This window comes from Synchiropus splendidus, chromosome 15 (genome assembly GCF_027744825.2).
Source record: "Synchiropus splendidus isolate RoL2022-P1 chromosome 15, RoL_Sspl_1.0, whole genome shotgun sequence".
NCBI lineage: Eukaryota > Metazoa > Chordata > Actinopteri > Syngnathiformes > Callionymidae > Synchiropus > Synchiropus splendidus.
This window is the reverse complement of record NC_071348.1, coordinates 3,179,832-3,205,798: the sequence shown is the minus strand read 5'-3', so window position 1 is coordinate 3,205,798 and position 25,967 is coordinate 3,179,832. Positions and strand designations below refer to the sequence as shown.

Genomic DNA, 25,967 nt, shown 5'->3' with positions numbered 1-25,967 from the left:
TTAAACAATTAAGACGCTCATCGAGTGCACCTTATGATATGGCGCGGGGCCCGTCCCTAACTGCAAAGAAAAGCAACGTGGAGCTGAGAAGTTTCAACCTCCCAGCTCCGGTTCTGACTCAAACTTCTCTGGCCATCCTGCGTCCTCATGATAAATGTGATTTAAACGACCCTAATTCCACACCATAAGTCGCTCACTGCTATATGACATCATTGAAACAGGCCAGCGACTTCTTCATTAGGGCGGCTGTGTGTGTATGCAGTGTGTTAATGTTAATTTAGCATAACTGCTTCATTTGCTACTTCAAATTTAGTCATTTTCAAATGTCTTCTTTTGCTCATCCATGCTTTTCCATGTGTCCGTTTCTCAGTTCACTATCTAGAAAAGAGTCTTCTGTCTGGAAGTAGTTTTCAGAAAGCTGACCTGACATCAAGATCTGTAGAGCCTCGGTGAACAAATCATGTTGACTTGGATTTTCCATCTGACAACAACAAGTGTGAGGTGTTTATTTCATCAGCTCCTCTGGAGCCACCAGCCGTGTGGTTTTGTGATTACGTCTTTGCGACTTGTCAGCAGAGCCTCTAATATGGTGCCACAGCGACCTTTCTTGAAGGAGGTGATCAAGAGCGTTGACCCTTGCAGCCACTGAAGCGTGAAAGGCTCTTTAGTTCAGCTCTTAGCGAGAAGTCTGTATGAAGCACTGTCATTGTTTTGTCAAGACACGATTGACATAGCTTCAGACCAGTCCTGGAACGTATTTGGAGAAAGCGTCTTGTTGAAGTCAGGTGTGAAGGCCACCCTTGGCTCTGACCTGGGCCTCCACTCAGGCAGCGTCTCACCGCATCAGAGACTACAGATCGCTCAGTCACAATTGGTGGTTGTCCATCCCGAGTCAATGTTGAGGAGGAAAGATAGGAGAGCGAAGCTGAATGGAAGTTGGATGAGCAGCTCTGAAGCCTTCCAAGATGAACATGACCTCGCTCACACGAGCTCCAGCTCAGTTTTCTAACTGTAACTCATGTTGCAGTTATGGCGGCGGCTTGTTTACAGTGGCCTCTGCGGCATGAATCATTCATTAACTTGAGCATTGAGAGTCATTAAAGGATCAGGAATTAATCGTGAAAGTCATTAGCGTCAAGCACGGCTGCCGGTGGGGCAGCACTGTTAGCACGGAGTCTTAAGACAGCGTTCATGGCGGCAGCGTTGCCGACTCGTCTGCTACCAGAGAGACCCAAACATTTGTTGCTCCCTGATGCTTCTTCATCACTGCCGCTCCGCCATCACTCCTGTCCATCACCTGGAGTGACAAGTTGACGTGTGCTACTCTTCTATCTTTGGAAGACTTCACTCACGGCTGCTGTGTGATTTGGCTCTTACCGCTCTATTGCTCATCGTTGGGTGAGCGGGTTACTCTCCGCCAGCTCCCACGCACGGACCCACTGAGACGCTGCATGCAGGGACTTTATTAGAAAGCCCTCGTCGCTCTCCCACCGACAGCACAGTTGTCAATAGATTAGCTGGAGCTGATGGATGTCTGACGTCCTACTCTCCCAAATTTTACCAAAGTCCTGACACAGCTGTTTTCTAGAACTATCTCTGGAGAGAAAAACTTGTGCCTTCTTCTGAGCGATAGATCTGTCGTCTGTGTGATACTCAGCGTAGAGTAACGCATCTCAGCTTTTGCAACTTCTGGAGGTATAAAGAGACGGATAGAGGATAAATAGTGAAGTGCAAATGGCCTGTGTTTGGTGTGACGACAGAAAGGCTCGGAGGGACCGGTGCCACAGGTGATTGACACGCAGCAGCGTCTCTCATCTCACTCTGCTCCTTTCTCTCCGTCTGTCTCCTCAGATAAGGCGCCGCACTTTTCCCGGCTCGGCGACGAGGAGGTCAACGCCGGACAAAACGCTTCTTTCCAGTGTGTCGCCACCGGGAAGGCGTCGGAGTCTGAGTCCTTCCTGCTGGAGGTCAGTGGTGGTACCGAACTGCTTCACCTGATGTGTCGGGAGTTTCTGGAGAGGGGCTCATGGAATCACAGTCACTGTGTCTCTCTGCTGGAAGGCCAAGCCTTGCCTGCCACAGGTTACTGCCGCTGCAAGGTTTCAGCTTTTGTGAATCATGCTATGAATAATGTGATGCTTGAATGGAGAATATTGCCAGGTCTGAAAGCTGAGGAGACCTTGAGGCCGCCTCAATGTTTTCCCTCTTCTCTTGGTTTCATGTAAATGGTGTCTTTTTTCACCCATCTGTCAGGAGAAAAACATGTGTCCTCACTTCAGTCCAGAGGAACTCGATGAATATTAATCTTTTCATGTCTCTCTGCCGTTGCTGCTCTCCTGCTGCCGTCAGCGTCTTCTCACACAACTGACCTCACCAGACCAGTGTCCAGGTTTTGGGAGATCGATGAAGGTTTTTTTTTTTTCAATCGTTCCTTGAGCGCTGAGACCTTGAGTGTCGTGATGGTGCCAGGAGTGTGAGAGTCACCCTTTTGAATTCACCTCAAACTGAACGCATGGCTCTGTGTTGTTAGTTTCTCAGACACGTAAATACAGAAACTCCCATTAAGAAGTGAAGAAAGAGCAAGATAAAAGTTAAATCTGAGAATAAAATCAGAAAATGGCTCATCATCATTTTGACATCAAATACAATTCAACTTGGATCGCAACTCTAGAAAAGGAACCTTTTATTAGAAATATTTTTAAGACAATCAGTGTTAAAATAAGATCCTAGAATTAAAGTCAAAATGAATAAAAAAGGAACTTTTTTTCTCACTAATAGAAGAATAAATAATTAATAACATACCCTGGTATATTAGATAAGATTTAAAAATATAATTGAATGTAAAAATATTTAAAAAACACAATATTCTGGTTTATTTCTATTTTGCCATTTTAGATCATGAATGTGCAGTTAACACAAGATGCATGTTAAAAAATAATTATAAGAAATAGTATAGTTATGTATACATTTGTTTCAATGAAGCATTATCACTAAAAATAGGATAAATGTAGAGTATACATGTCATGCTTTGGCATTTTCATGAATTAAACTAAACTAATGTGAGAAACCTATGAGTAGACATGAATATTGAGATGAAAATAAATGGAATGGAAACCAGAATAAAGTCAAGGTTTTTGTAATCTGATCTGTTGAATTAGTGAAACTGAAGTGAGGGTTATAAATATGTATTTCAAGATCATGAAAGACATTAAAATCATTACTAGAAATAGGAGACCCCAACGGCAGAACAGCAGAAAGTGAGGAGAAAAACTACTACAAATTGAACAATGAGCAGAGTAGTAGGTGTGGAAAGTCGAGATGAATTATGTCAAAATGTATAGAATACTTTGGTCATTGTGAGAAAGGGTGTGGCCTTAGGACTACTGGCAGGAGGAAGTGCTGGAGGTCCCACTTTCAGAGGAAAGTGGTGGTGATGCAGACCAAGCTGCAACATGCTGTTTGAGTTCCTTTCCTTGAACTACTGATCAAAGCTCGGCAGAAGCTCCATCTTTCAAGTGCACTTCTGAACAGTCTTTTCCGGATGACTGAGACCTCATGCACGTCCTTCAGTAGCACCTGGCTGACCCCAAAACGCTGGGGTGTTTATGTTTTCATTTGTCAGAGTTCTGTGTGGTCCGTGTGCCCTGCATTCCCGCCGAAGCGGAGATAGCCCGGCGTAACCCACAGGTCTCTTTGTAAAAGCTCGGCGCGCTCACAAGCGCCGTAAAAGCTGGCAGATCAAAAGGAGGATTGAATCCACCATTTCACACGACAGGAATGGCCCGAACACAGGAGAGAAAAATAAAGTCAGATCCAATATCTAGTGGTAAGACTGTGTGGACTTGACACACGCTAGTGGTTTTAATGGTGTGGAACAATGTGAGAAATGCCTCTGGTGGCGCTGCAGCAGGCGAGGTTCCACCATGGCTGTCGCTTCCCCTCAGCTTTTCAACCAACTTGGGCTGTTTTATTCCCAAAACTGCAGTCGTTTGTGTTATTTAGATCTCTTATCCAAACTCTTTTCAGCCAGCTCTGCCTATTCCCAGCCCAGTGCTTCTGTCTCATTCACTCCAGCAGCTGAATTAATCAAGGCTGCCTCCAGCCGCACCGTTTAAGTTTTCACAGGCCGAAACCTTCCTTTTTCAGCGGGCCGTTTTTCATCATTTGGACTTTTCTGTTCATTGGTTTTCTGGCCCTTACTGCAGTTCTGGAGTGGCAGGGGAGTCGCGACAGTGAAATGACGGCCAGACGGAGCTGATATGGACTGACACTCGCACCAGTTCACTTACTGTCAGATCACTTTGTGTCCTCAATACTCATCTCAAAAGGACAAAAACAACTTGCCATTCAACTATGTGATTGTATATTTTTCCATCTGGCTTATAGGTTGAAGTATTTTTATCGTTTTTTTGGAGGATAAGGATGACCCCACTGAGAAGTAGCTACTGAGATAGTAGATGGAATTAAAAACCCTCCTCCGCCCCTCCCTTCCTTGAACATGTCCCAGAGTTTCACCGCCTCCATGATGGTGCGTTCCACTTGTACTCGCAACTGAGAATTTGAGAGTTGTGACCAAAGCGTTCACACTCTCAAAGGTTGGGTTTCCAAGTCAGACAGTCCTCACCTCCCGAAGTCGACCATCCAAGATGGCTTCCCGAGTGTAAACAGCAGGTACAGAGGATATTTGCTAAAAGAAAACTGCAATGTGCTGCACTCAGCCGGGACAAGGTTCCCATTGAGCTGAGCCGATCAAATCCCTGCAGCTGCAGATCCTCATCAAGTATCTCAACAACAAATCGCTCCTCAGTCGCTGCTGCACCGCACTCTTCGTGATCATTAACACATTACTAATAAGCTGCGTTTGATGATGTTTGTACGAGCATCACCATCTCACTTCACGACCTGTGAGTGCAGCGATCCGTCATCCGCCAAATGTGTCAGCGGGCTCTGAGTCAGGCTTCCTTCAGCTCCAGCCCATCATCATTTCGGTCTGTCATCACACTCCGTTTCACAACCCGTCATTTTCTTGTCCGTTCATGTTCTTCCTGTAACGGTGCTGCGGACAGGAGGCTGCAGTTTGTGCTCAGGAGGTGTGAGGCGGCTGGAGGTCCTCTCAATGACATTTAGGATGCTTTCCTCTGAGGCGCCGTTTTTAGCTCCATCTCATGGCGTCTTCTAGAGAGGAGGATTATTTGTGGGCATGAAACACTAAACAAAAAAGTAACTGAGTTTCTCTAGTGTAAACAAGATTCAAAAACTGATCATTAATATGAATTTGAAATGTATATTTTGGAGTTTGAGTCTGACTTGTATGAATTTGTCGGCCATTTGTCGTCCAGTCAGAAAAATCCTTGTAAATAGTTACTAGCATTTGCCTTGTTGTCTTTCCATCCTATGAACGTGATCCAGGGCTGATTCCATTTGCTTGTGTGTGAACTTGTTCCCAGGCCTTCTATCTTTGCCAGACTGCTAGTGCTCAACTCAAGGACCAATGATTTCATGAATAGATTTCTTTTCTGCTCAATGTGACTGTTTACGTACTGGATTTTTGCATAACCTTGAATATATATTCATTATTGCATTTGTTGCCGGCTGCATGCTTAGAATGTTTGTCTCACAGTAGAAGTAGGTCGCAAATTAGAAAGGAAAAACAATTACTCCTCCAAACTTTAAAGCCCCAAATCATTCCAGAGTAATTGCAGCATGATCTCCGGGTTTAGCAGACTGAGTTTGTTATTGAAGGAAGTCAGGTCTGGCTGCGTTCCCTCGGTCTTCTCTCTTTGATAAAAGCACCATCAATGTGTTTCCCCTGGTGTGACCCCTCTGCCATGTGGAAGAAAAGCAGCACTTTTGAAGTTTCCGCTCTTCGACCGCCCTGCTTGATTCGACCCTGTCTCTGTTTCTTTCAGCGACACAATGGGGACATTTTAACAGCGGCGTCGGTCAAGCACCTGAGTCACCGGCGCTTCGTGGTGTCCTTCCAGCTGGACAGCGTCCAGAGAGCAGACCAGGACCTCTACCGCTGTGTGACGCAGTCTCCTAGAGGGTCAGGGGTCTCCAACTTTGCTGAGCTCGTCGTCAAAGGTACGTTTTTTTGTGTCCTCCACTCACAACCAGGACCAGCCTGATCATCCGAGGCCAAGTCAAGTGCACCTGTCAAATCCAGTCGTCCCGTCATGTGTTGTTTGGCTTCCCCTCCCACCCCCACTCACACTCCACTCTTCAGCTTGCTGTCAATGAGCAATTCACTTGACTTGCACTCCTGAAGACCCTGTCATATCACGAGCCCCAGATGGTGACCCGGCTCCCATTACTCACTCCAACCCCGCTGCCCGTCAACACTCTGACAGAGGCCTAATGACACAGTAGTGTGTCGGACAAAGAGCCAACTGAAGGAAAGGTTTCAGGCTCAGATTTAGATTCTGATCAGATATATCCAAAAGTGTATCTGAACATCAGAAGTTTCAACCTGGAAACACTTCTGTTTGACAGCAGCAAACAGCAGAAAAGCACACGTCTACAGGTGTCACACCAGAGAGCTGTGACATTTGGCTGCGCTGACACGCTGCACCCTGAAGCGCCAACACATCCTGGTGTCACTTCTTCGGATCATCCACCTTTATGTCATGTCTTTTTATTTTGGGCCGAACTAAACCAAGAATGTATGAAGGTGAAGGTGTGAGTTGAGGGGGATCAAGAGTCCAGGTGCAGGAAGAGTTTCCTTTTCCAAAAAATATCTAATGAGGGTCCTTCAGAGGACCTGGTTTTTACTTCCTCTGTGACCCTGCAGGACCAGCCGCAGGGTCACAGAGGAAGTAAAAAGAACTCAGAACTCAACGTTTTTATATAAATCCCTGTCTCTTTTGGATCTCAAGTGCAGATGAAGAGCCATGTTTGTTGGTCGATTCAGTGCTGTTTACTTGAAATCCTAATGATAATGACTCTTGACTTTGCTGTGGTCACAGAAGGGTTACAGCAGAGCTTTGACTGAAGAGGTGAGCTGGTGTGTTGGAAGCTGGGGCCCCTCAGCTGGAATGACAGATTAGTCACAGCCAAAGCTCGAACAGTGATCTTCGCTCCCTCTTTTGTCCTCATGTCTTTTACATTCCCTTTGCTTTCGCACATTGTTGCCGGGAGGTAGCCAGTGGGCTCGAATCAAACGCTTCCCTGGTCCGGACTCTCTGCCAGCAATAATAAAGCAAAGTCCCTTCTGTCATCAGAAAATAGCTGCGAAGCGTTTAATCCTTCGGTTCCGGGGCTCCTGCTGTTTGTGTCTCCTCACCTGTTGTTTCACTTAAATGAGTCGCTCCTTAATAGCTACGACTAATCCGCTATTTGAACACCGTTTGACCCGCCGGCGTCCCGTTGTCTCCCGGGACTCATTGGAGACTCAGCAGGAGTGCAACCACAAAATACAGTTTGCTGTCACGAGGCAAAGTCTGGCCGAAAACAAAAAGCGAAAACCTGGATGCTGAACTGCATGGTCCACAGTGGAGCTGCGTGATGGTTATTTTGGGTCTAATGCTTGCAGGTCAGTTAAATGAAAGGATTACCGCTGCATTAGATTCTATCCCTCCTGTGTCCCGCTCATCTGAGGTCAGAGGTCCTTCTCCTCAGGATAGACCTCCTTCTGCGATACGCCCAGAACACGCCACTGAAAGCATCTGTGAGACGCCCTGACTAGATGCTCGAACTATTTTTACTGGCGCCCCTCGATGCAAGCAGGCAGCGGCTCCACTGTGAGTCTCTCTCACAGTGGTTACCGGCACCTGGACATGTGTAGGTGTCAAAAAAGAATCTCAGCTGGTGATGATCCTCTGTTTTTTCCCGACAGTTCCGCCGTCCCCCATTGCGCCTCCACAGCTGCTCCGTGCTGGTTCCACTTACCTGATCATCCAGCTCAACACCAACTCCATCCTCGGAGACGGACCCATCATCAGGAAAGAGATTGAGTACCGCGCCAGCCAGTCGCCCTGGTCAGAGGTGCACGGAGTCAACATGGTCACCTATAAGCTCTGGCACCTGGATCCAGACACGGAGTACCACATCAGTGTGCTGCTGACCCGGCCGGGTGAAGGGGGCACTGGCCCTCCCGGACCTCCTCTGGTGAGCAGGACCAAGTGCGCAGGTGGGTTTCGTGCCTCACATTAAAACCACAAATAGGCAGCCGAGTCTTGTGTGACCGGGGATGAAGTCTAATATCTCAGTTCATCAGTCCCAGAAGATTGTGGCGCTCACAGTTCACGCCGTGATTACTGCCGCCATCACAGCACAATCTGTTTTACCGCCCGACTACAAATATGAAAGTGGTATTTCTCCGAGCACCTGACGTGCACTAACCAGCCGCTCTCGGCAGCTGAAACACTCCACCAAGACTTCATCAGCGATATTGATCGGAACCTGGAGTTATGTACCTGGAATTTTCACCTGGCCTTTTCACTTGTGAATATGTTGTCGAGATGGTCTTTTAATGTGCCACGGTTTCCATTTTCAAGAGCCTCATTTTCACACCTGTGACTTTGACTTGGCCTGATCCATTACTGATTGACTTGGCAGCGTCGCTGCAGTGATCAGGCATTCAAATGTTCAAATGATAGTGCTCCACCTGACGTGATAATTGGCTAAAATTCAATCTAAGCCCGGCTGATAAAGGGCCTCTGAATCGCTCTCCGCTTGTGCTTATCTCATGGAGCAAAGCCGCTATCGCCAGCAGCCTTCTCCGAATTCTGCGGCTGATGAGACTGAAAGAGAAACTCGCTCCGGCGAGTCGGGCGGTGCTGGTGTGACGCTTGTTTGAAAGATAACAGCGGGCTGAGTACAGAAGCTCCCCTCCAGCAGATGTCCTGACTATCTACTGCAGATACAAGTTGGCCGGCGCCATTACTGTTCAAAGAATAATCACGTCCATCAGCTGAACACTTGAAGAGCGCAGTGGACAGAACTCGGTGCAGCGTTTCATCAGTCCGACTGACTCATAATTTAGCTGTTGGTCTGTCTCGTGTTTAAAGTCCATATTTGCATGTTCTCAAAATTAATATTTAAATCCTCCTGTTTAATCAGTGACTAAGAACAGAAACATTTCAGCAGATCTGCCGTCTGAAAATATCTTTCTTCTTTCTGGTTTGTTGGCCATTTTTTTGTATGAGCTCTGAGTTGAAGCACAAGTGTCTTATTGATACAAATGACTTGTGGAATGGAAGATTTTTTTCCAATGTTGTCGACTCAGAGTGTAGTTGAACGTGTGCTTGTTGCTCTGCGTTGGTCTTGCTGGTGACATTGCTGAAGACTGGGGGTCAAATGGCGTCACAAGTGGGACGCCATTAGATCATGTAGAAAATGTTTTGATCATTAACAAAAAACCACCAAAGAGTTTAAACCTGGTCCTGTTAGTGCAGGCTTTTGTTCCAATCGGTCAAAAGGACACCTCCTCATCAGTCATCAGTCATTCAGTTCATCTGGTGCTGTTTGTTTGGTTCATGTGCTTGCTGGGATGAAACTAAAACCTGCTCCCACTGTGGGTCTTTAGTGGATCAGTTTGAGGACCTGGTTTAAACCAATCGTGTGTTTCCATGGGAGCAGGCTACGTTTTAAATCCTGTTGTGAGTTTTGAAGCAGGTTTTTATCAACCATGGTTCTTGCTTTGATCCTTGTATTGAGGACACATAGTCCTGTGGCTTGAGGTGGGAGGATGTCGCTGCTCAGCTGAGGAAATGAGGAAGCATCGGAGGGAAAATTTGTGCCATTGAAGCTCCTGCGGGCCAGTTGAAGTGCTGTGGTGGGTCCTGTCTGGCCCCCTGCTCTTGGGTTTGACACATCAAAATGACATTACGAAAACATGTCAGCCCAATGATACATATTAGTGTCTGAGTGTCTGCCCTACCATCAGGCCTTTTAAAGTCATCCGTTTGTTTGGTCAGCTGACACGGTCTCGCCGCTGTCATCCTTTGCCATGCTAACACGGAACACCCAGGCAAATGAGCGGGACAGCAACCGACCCACTGTGTTCGGATCATGTTGGATGTAGAACACAAGGATGCAGATTCTCTCACGAATCCGTATGTCTTGCGAGATGTGTGGGTTCGGCGTTGGTGTCTACCGCGGTCATCACTCTTCCTCATGCCCAGCGGTCGCTTCCTGCCACACACCATCCCTCACACGTATCCCTGCCGTGCTCCAGTGGAGCCCCCCTCCGATGACATATTAACGCTTCTGCTGGCTCCCAACCGTCGCCGACACTCCTCATTCATCAGGAGCCCACTCCACCCCGCCAATTCCCTCCACGCGCCGCACACGACTCCGAACAAATACAGAAAATCACAACGAGAAGTCAGAGTGTCAACAGTGGTGAGGGGGTGTGTGCTATAGGTTAGCTTTGCTAAAATGCTCGCGGGGAGACGTGTGAGAGGTGAAATGAGAAAACAGTCAAACAAATTGCTTCTCCGGTTTGTGCCACTAAACAAAGCCTTTAATTGTGTATTTACATTTTAACCACTGTGACATTAGCTTGTTCAACCATGTGTGGGATCAGAGATAGCAATGTTTTGTTCCGTTGTTAAACAGAGAATTTACATAAGTTCAATGCCGAGGAAGTGGAGGGGAAATTAATTCAAGCGCTTGGTTTCTGCCGAGCTAGCGCCGAAGAACATTAGCCAAACGACCCGTTCTTGTGGAATTCAAGTGCTGGATGTAGCGCTGTGCTTCGGACTTCAGCGTTAGCGCCGACGCTCTGTGTCCACCTGTTTCTTATCTTGACCCTCCAGCTGACTTTAGCTGCCAGCTGGTCCCCAGAGTCGCCCTGACCCAGCCTACAAACCATCTGCTCTCCGCTGCACCTACTCCCCCCCAAATTCCAGGGCTGAGTCCTTACTGCCCCGCCCTGCAGTTGGCCTGGTTCAGGCTGGGGAAGAACTCCTCATTGCATGTGTGCAGTGTGACCCAGACTGGAGTCTCCAAGTTTGCCTGCCGACAGGCTGTGCTCGCACACAGGGATCTTAAATGTCAACAGTTTGTTTATGCAGCAGGAAGGGAGTTTGGTGAAAGATGGTGGAATGTGTTTGTGCTTTCAGCAGAAAACCAGTGTCTCTTTAGTTGTGACTAATCCACCTTATGACAAACCGCTGATGTGCTTGATGCTAAAATGGCTTTCCATTTTGTTGGCCAGTTATAGACTCTTCAACACATTGGACTGTTTCCTCGGACTTTTGGCCCTTGTGTGACTGGGTTTGACGCCAGTTGTCGAGAGACGGCCATCTTGTATCCTCTGCACTGTTTCAGAGGATACAACTTCCTCCAAACATTACGATTATTTTCAGGCTTTTAAACCCTTTAGTAGTCCACTTTCTCTCCAATGCTGTGGAGAAACATCCTGCACAAGTGAGTTAATTGGCTGGCCGTCTCCTGGGCGCCTGGGTGAGTGAGCTGTTCCATGGGGAGGCCCTCAGGCAGACCTGAGACCTGCTGGAGAGGTTTTTGCCTGTTGACTGACGTGGGAACACTGGGAATTCTGGGCCTCTGTAGATGGATAACCACAGAAAATTGGCTGTAGCGCACCCTGGTGGTAGTCTTGACCCATGACATGAGTCTCCATGATAATCCCCCTCTTACTTTGCGAGAGCTCATCATAGTGTTGATAAAGATTCTTGAGAAGCAGTGGCTCTCCAGTGGGCTCCTCCGCAGGCCCCAATGCCTGCAGCCGTGCGGGGCCAAACGGGAGGTGTAAAGTTAATATCCGTGAATGTGAACACGACGGCCGCCGCCTCTTATGGCCGTCCAGGTGTGCCTGATGATCCGGGCCTGTGATTATCAGCCCGCTGCATTGCCGCAGCTTGAGGCCCCTCGTGCACACTAGAACAGAACAGAAGCGTTTGTGCTGCAGGTGGTCCCCAAACTACATGAACAGTCCTCCACCTGCTGCCAGGTCACTGGACCTTCTGGAGAGCTCTTTCGCGTACTGCTCCCGCAGACATCCAGCGCATGAGCGGATCTAAATTTAGGACCACAAGTGCCTTGGCTCGCCTCACGTGTCGTTCATCATGTGTTCCTTGGCCTCAGCCTGAATTCTCCGCACGCCGTCTTCTGGGATCTTTGCTGCCTCGCTGAGGTGGACTTGTCTTTGTGCTCAAGTGTGTGTCCAAATTTTCCTTTATGACTTTGACAGTGCAGGTCAGTGCACTCAGTATCGCGGCACAGATTAGGGACGGATAATGAAGGGGAACATGTCAGGTCCAGTTTGGTCCGGGGGCGAGGAGTGTCGTGTGAGTCGACACCGTGCGCCGGCGAGATGAGCGCATGTAGAAAATCCAAGTAAAACAAGCGGAGGAGAAGAGCTGGCACTCATTTGAGAACGCTCACAATGAGGACACTGTTGCCGCTCCGGCTGTGTTTTTATCAACTCAGCAAATAAATGCCTCTCTTTATTTGACTCTTCGACTCCGCAGACTATCAATTTCCCTGTGAAGACAATCCTCTGTCATGCCAACAATGGAACATTGATGTTTCTGCGCAGTGCAAGCTCCTTATTAGAGCTGCATCTGTCAGCTTCTATTAGGAAACATGTCTTGATGCTCATGAAAGGTGTTCCAGGCAGTTGGATTGCCTTCTCTTTGTAAAAAGCCATCACAGATGTTTTATTTGAGACAAGCTGCTTGCTGGGACTGAACGCGTCTTTGTCATTTCCAATTGGATTGTAGGTATATTCCGTCCCAGCCTCTGTTTTTTGAGGGTCTAATCTGGAGGGGCAGTTTTCAGTGAGGAGACTGCATTTTTTGGTCCATTGTGAGCTTTGTGGAGATGAACATATATATATATATATGTATATATATATATATGTATATATATATATGTTCAAGGATGGACGTGAATAGGTCCAGATTTTCTTGAAACCTGTTGAATGGTGGATGTTTGTCCTGTGCTGGCTTCATCACATCAGACTCAGAACGCCACTAATCTGTCCATGAACAACATCCAAACAAACACAAAATGGTTTTCAACTCAGAGGAGCTGAAGTCACTTTTGTTTCCCGCCGCTGCTCTGCATGCAAATCAGGTCCATTCAGGATTCTCATATCCATCTCCACCAGATGCCAGGCAGCAAATCAAAAACTGAAGACGTAGATTGGGAGTGTCATGAACCCTCACTGGCGGATAATTGCCACCACAGGCGAAAGTAAATGCTTAAGAAACTCTCATGGATCTGAGAGCAGCTGAAGGGACGTCAAACCAAGGCTTTGACGGGGGAATGTTCTCTTTATGTGAGAGGAGCGAAGACATTATCTTCCTGGACTTGCTCCAGTCTCCTCTGACATGAATTAGCCTTGGTAGTTGATGTTTTATTTCATCCCCTTCACGCAGAGTCGGGCTGAAGGCCTGAGCTGGTAAACTCTCCCTGCACCCCGGATCTCTGCTGTCGCCCCCAGCTCCCGGCTCCATTACTCAACACGCCCTAATGGAAGCGCGAGGAAGTACAATGCATTATGCGCCATATTCCCTGATAAAAAGGCATTGATTGTGGTAACAACTGATGAATAGCTGCTCTGACGGAGGATGTCCTGCCTCCTCGTCACCTACCTGAACACTAGTGGCTCTGTGTGGCTCTGTGAAGAGGCGCTCTGTGCCTCTCAGCTCATCGTGACTTCTGAGCAGGAGCTCAAAGACGGGACTGTTGGGCTTCCATTTTGAACTAAATCCATGTAACCTAGTCTGCAGTCAATGCTTGCGAAAAATGTCGTAAATAATAGTAAAGACTATTGTGATAGTTATTGGTTAAAAAGTACATTGAAAGCACATTTTTCCAATACGGAAGTTTATAACTCTCTTATTTCAATTAATTATTTTATTGCAGTATTTACTTTTCATTTTTTTTAATTGCCCACAGCAGGGTGTAAATTATTTCTATTTATGTTATTGTCCAAGAAATTAAAGTTTTTATTTTCTTTTGGTTTTTTCTTTTCTCTTCATAATGATCCACATATTTTTGCTGCCTTTTTAGTGTTTAAATGTAATGATTTCTCCATTTTTTTGTAACTGTGTATGTACAAAAAATTACAATAATCATACATATGTTTTACTTCCTATATAAAGTATCTTTTTGATTCACGACTTCTGTGTTGAGCAACGCGAGTGTTTTCATTTCTATGAACAAAGTTTCCGAAGTGAAAGGCAGCGCGCGCCCTTCAGAAAACTTTGCGTGAGGAGAAAGCCAAAGGATAAACAAGTGCAGTCAGTGGATTGTAAACGTGCTTGTCGACACGCAGGCAGGGACTGGTTTGAGCGCAACAGCAGCTGACAGCCTGTGTCACTAATTAGTGCATTTGGCATGAATTCATATTCGGCCGTCGGGAGGGAGAGGGCGTGCTGTTTCTGGAAGACAACTGTTGACCTCTTTGTTGTGGTGGGCGATACGGCTGCATGTGGGAGACAGATTTGTGGCCGTGTGAGCGCACCGTCACCACCGTCAGGCTTCTGTTTGATGATCCCAATACTGTTTATTAATGAGTCCGTTTGAAGCGATATTTCTTCATGTGAATAATGTGGTTCGAGTCCAGATGTCCGGTGGCACTTTTGCGCCCATAAATATTCCGGACTTATTTTCACGCCTTAATGGAGTGCCATTGTTTCCCTCCTCAGAGCCCATGCGTCCGCTGCGCGGCCTCACCGCCACAGACATCCAGCCTCGACAGCTCTCCCTGCTGTGGGAGAATTTGGCCTTCAACCTGACGCGCTGCCACACCTACTCAGTGTCCCTGTGCTACCGATACACCACAGCAGGAGGCGGCGGCGGCCACAACACCACGGTCCGTGAATGCCTGGCGGTGGAGCACAACACCTCCCGCTTCACTCTGCGCGATCTGCCGCCCTACCACGGCATCCATGTCCGCCTGTCACTCGCCAACCCAGAGGGGAAGAAGGAGGGCAAGGAGGTCACATTCCAGACCGACGAAGACAGTAAGTCCAGAGAGGAAGTTACTGAAAAGAGCAGTGGCTCCGAAATATGCAACTCTCCCCCAGCTATCTTCGCAGATGTATTTGTGATGTGGTGCTGGTATGGACCCGATTGTATTCAGTAAGATGTAACCCAACAGAAAATGTGATGCTGCGTTCCACACTCTGAAGATATTGTGAAGTGGCCATCTCAAATTTGAACAAACACGCACTTACAGCCCAAACCACTCATTTGAGCCTCCTCATGCTGGAGGCACTTTCAGACCCACTCCCACTGAGTGCGAAGAGGAACACACAAGCTTCCAGGAAGACAACGTCTCCATTGTGCTTTGAAGGCGACATTTGTAACAGCAGATGGTGATTCAGATCTGGCTGTGACTGGAATATGAGGTGGAACAGTAAGTGAGTGGAAAAGTTTCAACCTATCCTCACTCCCATGGCTTCATGTATTGACGTTTTGCGTCCTATACTGACGCCAAAGGCAGCCTTCAAGTCAGTGAAGAGAGAGAGATTGTGTTGAGCATCTTGGGTCTCTGGTTCAGGACTACTGGGAGGAGGTCCTGAGGCAGACCCGGGACAAACTACTGGGGTGGGGCGGAGGGAACTTTACCTGACTTGGAAGTACTTCTGAAGTATTATCTGCCAGTGAAACACAAAGCCCTGTTGCACTGTAGAACTATTCAGGGATGCCAGACTGACGGCTGAATGGAACGGCTCCATCAGGACCGGTCCGTCACGACCAATTGAGGAGCGCTCACACTTGCAGTCACACCTGTGAACACTCTTTTGTTGGCCAAGTGTGAGCGTTCAGCCCCGCTTTGAGAGAGCATCCGGCGGTGTCTCCCTCAGCTCGCCGCTAAACGGTCAGGCTACACAATGAACGCCGAAACTTTCCGCTGTGTAAATAATTTCCCAGCGTTTCTAGTTGAGACCTCTTTGTCAGAGCCGAACAGAGGACGACTATTATTTCAGATTCAAGCCCGGGGCCAGAGCAAGAGCCGAGGAGCTGAATCGACAGTTATTTTTAAACCCAGTTAGTTTAGAGGACAGAACTGCTTATGAAGGCGTTTGGGAGTAAGGTTTGTAATTGACATGTTCTATAGGAATACACACACTTGTCTTGCTGTGAGGCATTGTGTTGATCTTCTGCTACCTTGCTGTTTCTCTATCTGCTGATACATTTCTGTGTCATTTCTCCGCCATGAGGAATTGATTCCTCCGGCTGCGGTGATGTGTCGCAGCACAGAAGAGTAATATGCAGCACAGAACTCATCCCAGCTTTCAGGAGGACGGCAAGCGTCTTCATCCTCACACACACCGCTAGGGGAGCAAACCAATAGCTTTTTCAAAATGGAGTTTTGGAACGGTTCTGACGGAAAGGGATGAATAAACAATGATGAGTTCGTCCGAAGGTGGAAACTCCAACTTCTGGCGAGGTGTTCCCATGTCAACCCTCCTGTCGGTCTGCCTCCGTTGGAGCACCTCTCCAGGAGGAACATCCAGAGGAGGTATCTCCGCCACCTTCACAGGCCTCTGTCCATGTGGAGGAGAAGTCTGGATTTAAACCAATTTTGCCTCCTGGCTCAGCTCAGCTTTTATCACTCCACCTAATGCTCTGATCAAAGATCAATCCTGCCAAAAACAGGAGGCATCAAAAATCCCCCAACAGAGCTGTCAGCTCCGTTTCTCATTAAAGTGGTTACAGGATCATTTGTGCACTGTCTGAAGTTCTTAAGTCGATGACATGTACCAGTGCGGCTGCTCAGTCACCGAGCTACAAACACAGCGGATCAAACGGAATGCCATGTGAGTCCTTTGTGCCCTGATCACTGTTTAGGTTACATAATTGATGCGGTTTGAAATTAACTTTGTCCTTAACTAAAGGTCTCGCTGTGTTTCCAGCGCGTGTCTTATCTGATGTTGTGTGTTGCTGTGAGCCACTGTGACATTCTCTGCTCTGATCCGAGCCGGAGTGGCTCACCGTGGGATTAGTACTTCAATTTCCCTGACAAATGTTTGTTCTGACGGTTTCCCACAGTTCCCGGAGGCATTGCCCCGGAATCGCTCACCTTCACCCCGCTGGATGATATGATCTTCCTCAAGTGGGAGGAGCCTCTGGAGCCCAACGGCCTGATAACTCAATATGAGGTGAGCGCCTTGCTTGCTTTCAATACGACTTATGTGAGACGTGAGAACCGACCGAGGGAAAACTGCTTTAGCGGCTTACAGTCGTCTCGTGAGGTCAGTTAATCACTGGGTGGAAGCCCCTGGGCAGACCCGGGACACGTTTCTGGAGGAGGTTTCTGGGGAGTGAAAAGTCTGGCCCACTTTGCTGAGGCTGCTGCCACCACGACCTGCTGAAAATACTAATAAACAGAGACGAGAAATGATGAACCAAAGGAATATGACATTCTAAACCAGATCGTGAGAACAGCGAGCCGATCTGCTGCCAGCCACTGCTCTTCATCCTGCAAATATTGTGAGCAGGAAGCCTCCAGCCTGCAGCTCCCAGCCCACTTCTTCTCCTGCAATGTCGCCTCAAGGATGTTATTAACACGGATTTCGGATTTGACATATAAAGTGGAGGCTGCTTGGATTTTTGCGCGTTGTGTTGATCTCCCTGGGCTGACAGAGAGAGCTTTATATGAGCCTTGGAAATCCTCCCCGTCGCTCTCAGATTAAACCATTGACCACACTGCCCGAGCACATGACGCCAGCGCGGGACCCTCCTCGCGGATCTGCTCCATCTTTGTGGGCCTACCTTCGATGCAAACAGTCCGTTTTTAGACTCATAATTCATTAGCGAGACGGCATCAGCGGGCGCTAAGCTCTTCTTATGATGATCGGAGAAGCTTTTGCTTTGACTTGACGAACGTCTGAAGTCTGTTTGTAAGACACTTCTATGAGCTGCTACAATGCGGCCTGTGTGTGTTCAATGCTCTAGTGAAGTGGATCTTTAGCAGCTCTTTGCAATAGGCTCATGCTGACTCATTTAGCCCGTCACATGTAAGTGGACAATTTTGAGCCTCGCAGCTGATCAAAACCTTTTCCTGCAGATTAAGTCCAAGGCCATGCGTCGGAATGAAAGTTGATTTTGTGGTTTGATTCAAGTGAAATTCATTTACATCCGGCGACAAAGTGAAGATGAACCTCATGTGATCTGTCTCCTCTATCGCCCCCAGATCAGTTACCAAAGCATAGAATCGTCAGATCCAGGCATCAACGTCCCAGGACCCAGACGAACCGTGTCCAAGCTGAAGAACGAGACGTACCACATGTTCTCCAACCTCCACCCAGGAACCACCTACTTGATCTCCGTACGAGCACGAACTGCCAAAGGGTTTGGACAGACGGCGCTGACCGAGATCACCACCAACATCTCAGGTATGATGGACAGTTGAGATTCTAGGTCGAGCATGCAGAATCCTTGCTATAACTAGACTAAATCCTGGTCAGCCAGAATGACTTGGTGGATGTACTGGTGAACTGCAATGCTGCAATTGGTCTCGACTTCTGCTTGTGACCACCGTGGAACGTTGATCAGCTGCAGAGTCCTTTGGCAGTAAGACTTGAATAAATCCTGCTTCTCTTGAGGATCACAGCCTCCAAAATAGAACCTTAGTCAAATGCTTGGGAGCGGCAGGAGCAGCTCTGACTTCAGTTCCCTGAAACTGCATTTCTCTCACACCTGCCGTGTCACACGAGTTCCATTCGAGAGTCAGAAAACACGCCAGTGAAAGCGTTGTTTTCACCGCAGGTGCGTCTTCCCTCTGACTCTGCGCGCGGCTGACACGCTGTCATCCTCCGGTCCTCAGAAAACAAATGAACTCGTACGAGGCGGAGCCGCCACAGAGGGGACCCTGCTGTGTGTTATTTATAAATAAGGATAGCTGCAGTACCTTCCAGGGACCAGTGTGGGTCTCAGAGCTTATTACCGTGGAAACAAATTCACCCTTGATGTTTCTGTTCCCTCTTAATGATGCATTTGTGGCTGTTAAGGGGCGGCTTCACACCTCTCAGGAGCGCCTGATGTGGCCACTCCCACCGCCCGCTCCCGCACTGCCAGGCCCTCTCTCTTTAATGAGAGTTTTTGTCTGCCGCCTGGCTATATGTCAGCGAGCACTGGCACCTGGCCCGGCTTTATAGAGCCCCACAGTCTTTACAGATCAACCTCACTCACCGCGAGCGTCTCTCAAACCTCCACCGACAGGCGGCAAATATTGAACACCTTGAATGATTCCTGCTGTCAGCCAGCCCGGCGCCGCGTCCTCACATTTGCATGCCGAGGTGTCAGCGGCCGGCGCTGCTGCTCCACCTGGCAGACGCCATCTTGGAGCTGCTCACGGCCGTGGCAGCCTTTCAGCCTCCCTAATGCCTCACCCTGATTTATGCCGGCGCCGCGTGCTGTGGAATTAGAAAAGCTCTTTTTAATATGATAATCATTGATTCCTCATGAATCGGTTGCTCTTCTTCCCCTCACTAATTGATGAGTGATATTAAAGTGCTGCCACATCTCCTGGGAGGAGCATGACTTAAGCCAAATCTGTTTGAATTACAAACTCATTCCGTTCAACCAAACTCTCCGTACTTTTAATGAGACGACTGGAAGGAGAAGGAGACTCAGCTCGGAAAACTCGGAGGCAAGCGGAAGCAGATGAGTAAACTGAAGCAGTTTGGACCCCAGTTTCCCACTGTTTAGTCTCTCATGTCGACAGAGAGCCACTGACTCCATTGGTCTGTCAAATTCTTAGAAGCACACCTTGTTAACATTAAAGACAAGAGACAACAAAGTGATACAGATCAACTTCCAACAGAGAACACCTGCATTGACATCTTTTTTGTCTGTAAAAGAAGCGTGCATCAGTTTGCCTGAAATAAAAAAAAATCATGAGTGGCTGTGCTGTTACACTGAATGTTCTGGGCTCACATGTGCCCCACTATTTGAGAAGGAATGGTTTAAAACAATGAGATTTTTTTTTAGAAGCCATCAAGACGAGTCATTTTTAAGACATTCAGTCAGTCAGTTTTGACCACCCAGTAACCAACAAGGTGCACTGCATTTCAGCCATAACATCTGCATTCATTTCAAAACATTCCATCTTTTCCTACATATATAAAGAATTCCTACTATCGTCGGGTGGTAAATCCTGTTATGGGGTGGTCCAGCTAAGTGATCATGCAAGTAATGCATTTCCATCATATTACAAAAGTAAACAATACAACATTTTGTGCAGTTTTGGCGGTTCATTGTTATGGGGTGGTGAGGTTTGGTTTGGCTGAGCCCACCTAAGACCAAATAAATCATATTACACGAGTGATGTCATCAGGTGTCTGTCACTTGAGAGTGTTGCAGGGTGGTTTGTGTCTTATCATTATTATTCATTACGATTTTCGTCTCATGTCGATTTTTTAAATCATGCAAGAGAGTGTTCAAGGTTGGATTTTAACCAAGGAATGACATGATATGTGGGACGTTCTTGTGCTGCCCCGTTGACCTCCGAGGGAGAGAGAGCTGCCATCCATTCCATTTGTTGTTCAATTTTCACTCTCTCTCTCATGTTCTCAGCTCCTACTTTTGATTACGGAGACATTCCATCCCCGTTAAGTGAGACAGAGAGCACCATCACCGTCCTGCTGCGCCCGGCGCAAGGCAGAGGAGCGCCGGTCAGGTACAGACCTAGTTGCCCTGAGCTGCCCTGGAGCGATGACCCTCACCAGTCTGTGGTCTCTGCAGCACCTATCAGGTGGTGGTGGAGGAGGAGATGGTGAAGAAAGTGAAGCGGGAGCTGGGACAGGACTGCTTCCCTCTGCCCATGTCCCACGGCGAGGCTCTGGCCCGCGGTACGCCACACTACTACACCGCTGAGCTGCCTCCCAGCAGCCTGCCGGAGGCCAGTCCCTTCACAGTGGGCGACAACAACACTTACAACGGATACTGGAACAGCCCTTTGGACCCGCGGAAAAGCTACCTGGTCTTCTTCCAGGCGATGAGCAACTTCAGAGGGGTGAGTGCTGCTGAAGCTGCGAGCCGGTGAATGTGGAGCGGCTGTCCTGTTCGCTGACGCTCAGCGACGCTGCAGGACTGTTGGCTTGCTGTGGTTCACCACCCTTCAAACAGTATTGATGCTGTGACGGGCTTGTTGGACGACAGCTCGCAGAGCTGGCATGGTAACTCATGGAAATTAAGTATGTTTATATCCCACTGCTTTGAGTCGGAGCCAAGCAAAACTCACTGAGACTGGAGCTGTGATTATCCCGAGTACTTAACGATGTTCAGGACCTCGTCTTTCCGTCACTCACTGATTCCAGTTTCCTTTCATTCCTCTTTAATCAGCGTAGCACGTTTTCGGCTCAGTTTCGGTTTGTTGCGTCGTTTGCTCGACACAATAAAGTCGAACATGCATGTCTAATGTTCACACTGGCGTAATGCTTTGTGTTTCTGCCAGAAGCAGATCAGCCGAGTGGCGTTGCGGCGGCCCAGCGAGGGGCGGGGCGCTTGGCGAAACAACATGTCTGCTGGAGGGGTTTGAGATGAGGATTCTGGGCTTGTCTTTGGGAGTGACTAGAGGGGCACCTCAAGGTTGGAGATGAAGTTCAATGGAGGGAAGACAGTGTTGGACCATTGGCGTTGGATATGCTTAGAAGCTAGTCATGAAGAAGACATGGATGAGACATGACATGAAGCTGTGAGCGGAGGTCAAGCTTGGTTCTGTGCCGACCTTTGGTAGCGTGATGAAGTGCCAGGGAACGGCTACCATAGAGGACAGGCCTGCACACTTGTTCAGACATCGTGGTCATATAGCAAAGGGCTTGGACAACTCTGAGTTTCGAGCCCAAATACCCGATTTCGATACCCAAATCACAACGTCCAGTTGACACTCAGCACTCACCAAGGCTTTTTTCCATTTGTTAAGTTTCTGATACACACTTTGAGTCTGCCAGCCTCGACTCACCGGTGCAGACTTCACCCTGACTGAAAAACCCTCGGCTTTCTTGCATCACTATTGCTGAGCTCACTTGAACTTGGTTTGAAGTCCGTCCATCCATCCATAGCTTGCCCGAGGTCCGGTCTCAGGACTGTCTCTTTGTGATAGGTTGAGGAGCTCAGTCATGCCTTGGTATCTGTGTTTGAGTGCGTACATCAGGGAGGAGGCCCAGAGCAGAGCCAGGACTCAATGGGAACTACTGTACAGTGGTTTCTAGACCCAACCTTTTATCTGACCTGGAGGGAACTATGTCTTGGTTCCAAGTCCTTGCATATAATGTATAGGGTGTCGCCGTCCTCCGCTCGGCTGTGTTACTGTGGCAGATGTGCAAACAGTGAGTGATATTTTCCTCGGCCGTCTTCCCTTCCTGCCGCCGCACACACAAGTGCCTCCAGGCTGTAGTGAAGCCCGACGGACGCCACATTATCTTCCCAGATTCCATTACAGGATGTGATGCTACCAAGGTGAGGCAATTACTTAGGGATAATTGGACGCAGGTGCAGATGATCAGAGGGAAGAAGCCTCTCTAACATTTGGGCCCTAAGATTTACTGTCTGTGCCAATGAGGCTGAGCAACATGGCCTCCCTCAGTCCTGCTCTGAGCGTTAATCTACGCCTCCCCGGGTCCAGGAGCGACCCCCATTTGTGTATCGGGGAGCTCGGTGGCTCATCCCGACCCGTGGCGTCATTTTCCAACCCAGTGGAGAAACACATCATCGGAGTGCAGTGTGAGCAATTCACACGATTCGGCTACAAAGCAGCGGGATTTAACGCGGGCTGGCTGGCTTTACTAGCGGATGGGATTAGGTTTTGTTTTCTCTGGCAGGGGGCCAACATCTTTGACCCACAATGAGTGGAGTGCAGTGCTAAATCACAGAGCCGACGCTGTCCGAGTCATTCAAACCGCGCTGCTGTCACCTACAAATCCGTACAGTGGCTGCTGTGATGGACATAAATCCGCTGGAACAAAGAGACGTTTGTGGGGTAAACTGTGCCAGTCCACAGATATCTGACAGTTGATAGCCAGTGGTTCGGATTTACTCATACTGAGGTTGGGATTAGAGCGGGTGCAGGATGGGGGCATCATCTCATGAAACATCTCCCTGACTTCTGAATGAAGCAATGCATGGTGCTTTGTCAGGTCTTCTTGCTCCGGATTTCTTCAATCCCTCTCAATGTTCGGTCCCATTTATGTCTGGGCGCTCCCATTCTGAGGCTCCTGAAGCCTAGCTGTCCAAGACTTTGTCCAACTGCTTTAAATTATTTCAAATACCAAACCCGGGTTCGATCAACCCGACCCTGAAAAACACCCTCAGGTTCTCCTGCCCAACTGTACTGTACTACACAATAGCTTTTATATGCTCTCGTCTCTTTTAGATCAGTTGATGGGCAGTTTATTGGTTATTATATAATAGTATCGTTTCTACTGCTGTTGTTGACCCAAGTCTTAAAGGGTTTATATGAATAAAGAAAAAAAATTTGGACTCAGTTGGTCCTGTCACTGGAACAGTGGGTCTGCTCTTCACCCTGACCAGGTTCTCTTAAGGTTCAAGGGAGGTTTTTCATGAGATGAACACAGAGCTCTCTAACCCTCTGCACCGAGGGGCCTCAATCTGCAAGGCCACAGGACGCCTCATTGGTGAGGAGTAGGAGGAGGCGCAGCCAGGACACGCTGGAGAGACCGTGTCTCTCTGCGGAGCAGGGAACAAGACCTCAGCGAAGTGGTGGATGATGGACATTTTAGATGACTAAAACCTTCGCTCACTGGTCGTGTTTACTTTTTCATGTAAACTTTTATTGAAGCGGTCTCACAGTCATGTGAATGCAGGAGCCAATTGGGTCTCATGACACACCAAGGATGGAATCCCTGGCTTTTATGGAGCTATAATTCCTCGGCTGCACAGACTCTTCCTGTCAGTCCATCACCGAGCTGAGAGCAGAACGCTGAATTAGAAATCAAAATGTAAATGTAATTAGCATATTCATGGCTGGGGATTTTTTATTGTGGGGTTTGGACTGCATTCAGAAGAAGGAAACATAATTGCTTGGTGCCCACTCACTTTTTGGGAGAAAGGTACCTGCGGTGGAAACAAAAGGCCAGCTGGCTTCGCCAACAGCTCCAAAGTATTTGCTTGAATTAAAAGATTATGTATGTTGGATAAGCTGCCGTCACTCATGCGCTATGTGGCAAGTATTGAAGGTGTTTTTTTTTTTGTTAATTACCCGCGCACGAGCGCAGGTGAGTGGGTACTTCAGAGGCTGAGGATGGGTTTGTCATCCATCCAGTCATCTCTCACTTCAAACAGTGAATCTAAAAGCGTCTTTGTTTTGGGGAGCCCCATGTCGGGATTGGCATTTGTGCTTGCCTGAGCCTCTGGCAACGCTGCCCGTCGAGTGCTTCGCATTATGTCGCCTGCCAATTAGCATCTGAGCTAAGATGCGGTGAAAGTGGGCCATTTCTCTTCTGCTCTGAGACTGAATGGCTGAATAAGCGTTTATTAAGGCGTGTATGTTGGGAAGGCTTCTGGGGGATCCCGCTGCATTGAAAGAAGAGCCATTTAAATAAGCTCAAATGAAAGATTGATGGCGTCAGGTGCGAGGTGCCAAGATTCCTGGAATGTAGGCTACAGATATTTCCATCAGTTGGCAAGGCTTGGTGTTTGTTGAACAGGCCTGGCTCCAGCTGAAGGCTGCCCTGCCTTCTGCATGATGTGGACTGGTGTTCGGGGTGTCTCCTGCCTTTTTCCTGACACCCCCAGTCAGGTGACTCGGACGGATGGAGGGGAATGGCAGAGACATTGTGTCAGAGTTTCGGGGGAATGGATGGACAACACAGTGTGTTGTTCATCTTCCACAGTCCTCCCACCTCAAAATCCTGGTCCAGTGTGGCAGAGCTGACCATGTGAGTCAAACCTCATGTGGATGAAAAGAGCTGAAAATGTGGGGCTTTCACCCCCTTTACTGCTAAAGACTTGCAGGAATTTTTATTTCTGAAAAGCTCACTGGCTGTTGGCGAATGAGCACTGTATTCTGCCGCAACTGTTTTGGATCGGACAACTTTCGAAACACTGGAGAGCTGGGCCTATGACATCATCATTTTTGCGTAATTTAACCAAGGTGTTACAGTGTCGTGTGCACAAAACTCCTGTCCTACAATGGACATGGAGTCCATTTTGGGCTCTCTCAAACGTTCCCAATCTAATGTCGGGGTTTGTGAAGAAGTGTGTTGAAGCCACGTGCCACAGCAAGGACGTAAAGTCATGCAGCCCTCAAAGGCGAAGCGTTCTGCTTGTGAGAATGGAAGCCCGTCTGGCAGAGGGAGTGTTTGCAGACACCGCAGGCTTCGTGTTTTCACATTTAAACATCGGGTTAAGACGTTGTTTAAGAGTCTGTCAGCATGAAATGGATTTCCAGTTTAAAAAAAAAGCAATTTAAGCAGAGTTTGAGTAAAGCACTTTCTCACTCAATCCGTAATAGAGGCATTTGCATAATTGCCCCATAATGCCTGAATTAGCATCTGTAAGTTTTAATTTGATAATGCATCTCATCCAAGAGGTGGCAGGATGGAATTGGATTAGACTCTTGGATTTCATTAGTGCTGTTTGACAAAGGTCCTTTTAGTGGCACTGCGATGTCATCAGCTGGAATATGAATGAAATTAACTCCCTTTTTCATGGTGCTGCATTAGTCTGAAGACCTCCTTTTAATGAGCCTCCCTCTGTTCTGTGGCTTCTCCCCGGGCTCACATCTCTGCTGTCGCTCACATTTGATATGCTCGGAGTTGAAACGTGTCTGGGAGATGATGCTGCGCAGTGTGAGGAGCGCATCAGCAGAGCTCTGCTGCTAACACATCTGTTTCGCTTTGTCTTGCAGGAGTCCAGAATAAACTGCATCCGCATCGCCCGCAAAGGTAACTTCACCTCAGACACACTCCACCTCGTGTGGTTTCTCTTCTATTCTCTAGAATCTTCTCTGCGTGGTTTACTTAAGTCTGTATTGCACTGTTCTTCACCTCTCTCTTAAGTACGAAGGACAAATACCA

At 48.0% G+C, this 25,967-nt stretch overlaps 1 protein-coding gene across 8 annotated transcripts in view; it reads left to right on the top strand.

Moving 5' to 3' along the window:
- Positions 1–25,967, top strand: part of ptprub (protein tyrosine phosphatase receptor type Ub) — a 152,399-nt gene that overhangs the window by 94,401 nt on the left and 32,031 nt on the right. For all 8 annotated transcript variants that reach the window (XM_053886913.1, XM_053886910.1, XM_053886912.1 and 5 more), the window contains exons 5-13: positions 1,852–1,967; positions 5,910–6,084; positions 7,835–8,128; positions 14,625–14,942; positions 16,978–17,087; positions 18,122–18,323; positions 20,506–20,608; positions 20,674–20,944; positions 25,799–25,835. In XM_053886913.1, the coding sequence (XP_053742888.1) occupies positions 1,852–1,967; positions 5,910–6,084; positions 7,835–8,128; positions 14,625–14,942; positions 16,978–17,087; positions 18,122–18,323; positions 20,506–20,608; positions 20,674–20,944; positions 25,799–25,835 (1,626 nt within the window). The remainder of the gene's footprint in view (positions 1–1,851; positions 1,968–5,909; positions 6,085–7,834; positions 8,129–14,624; positions 14,943–16,977; positions 17,088–18,121; positions 18,324–20,505; positions 20,609–20,673; positions 20,945–25,798; positions 25,836–25,967) is intronic.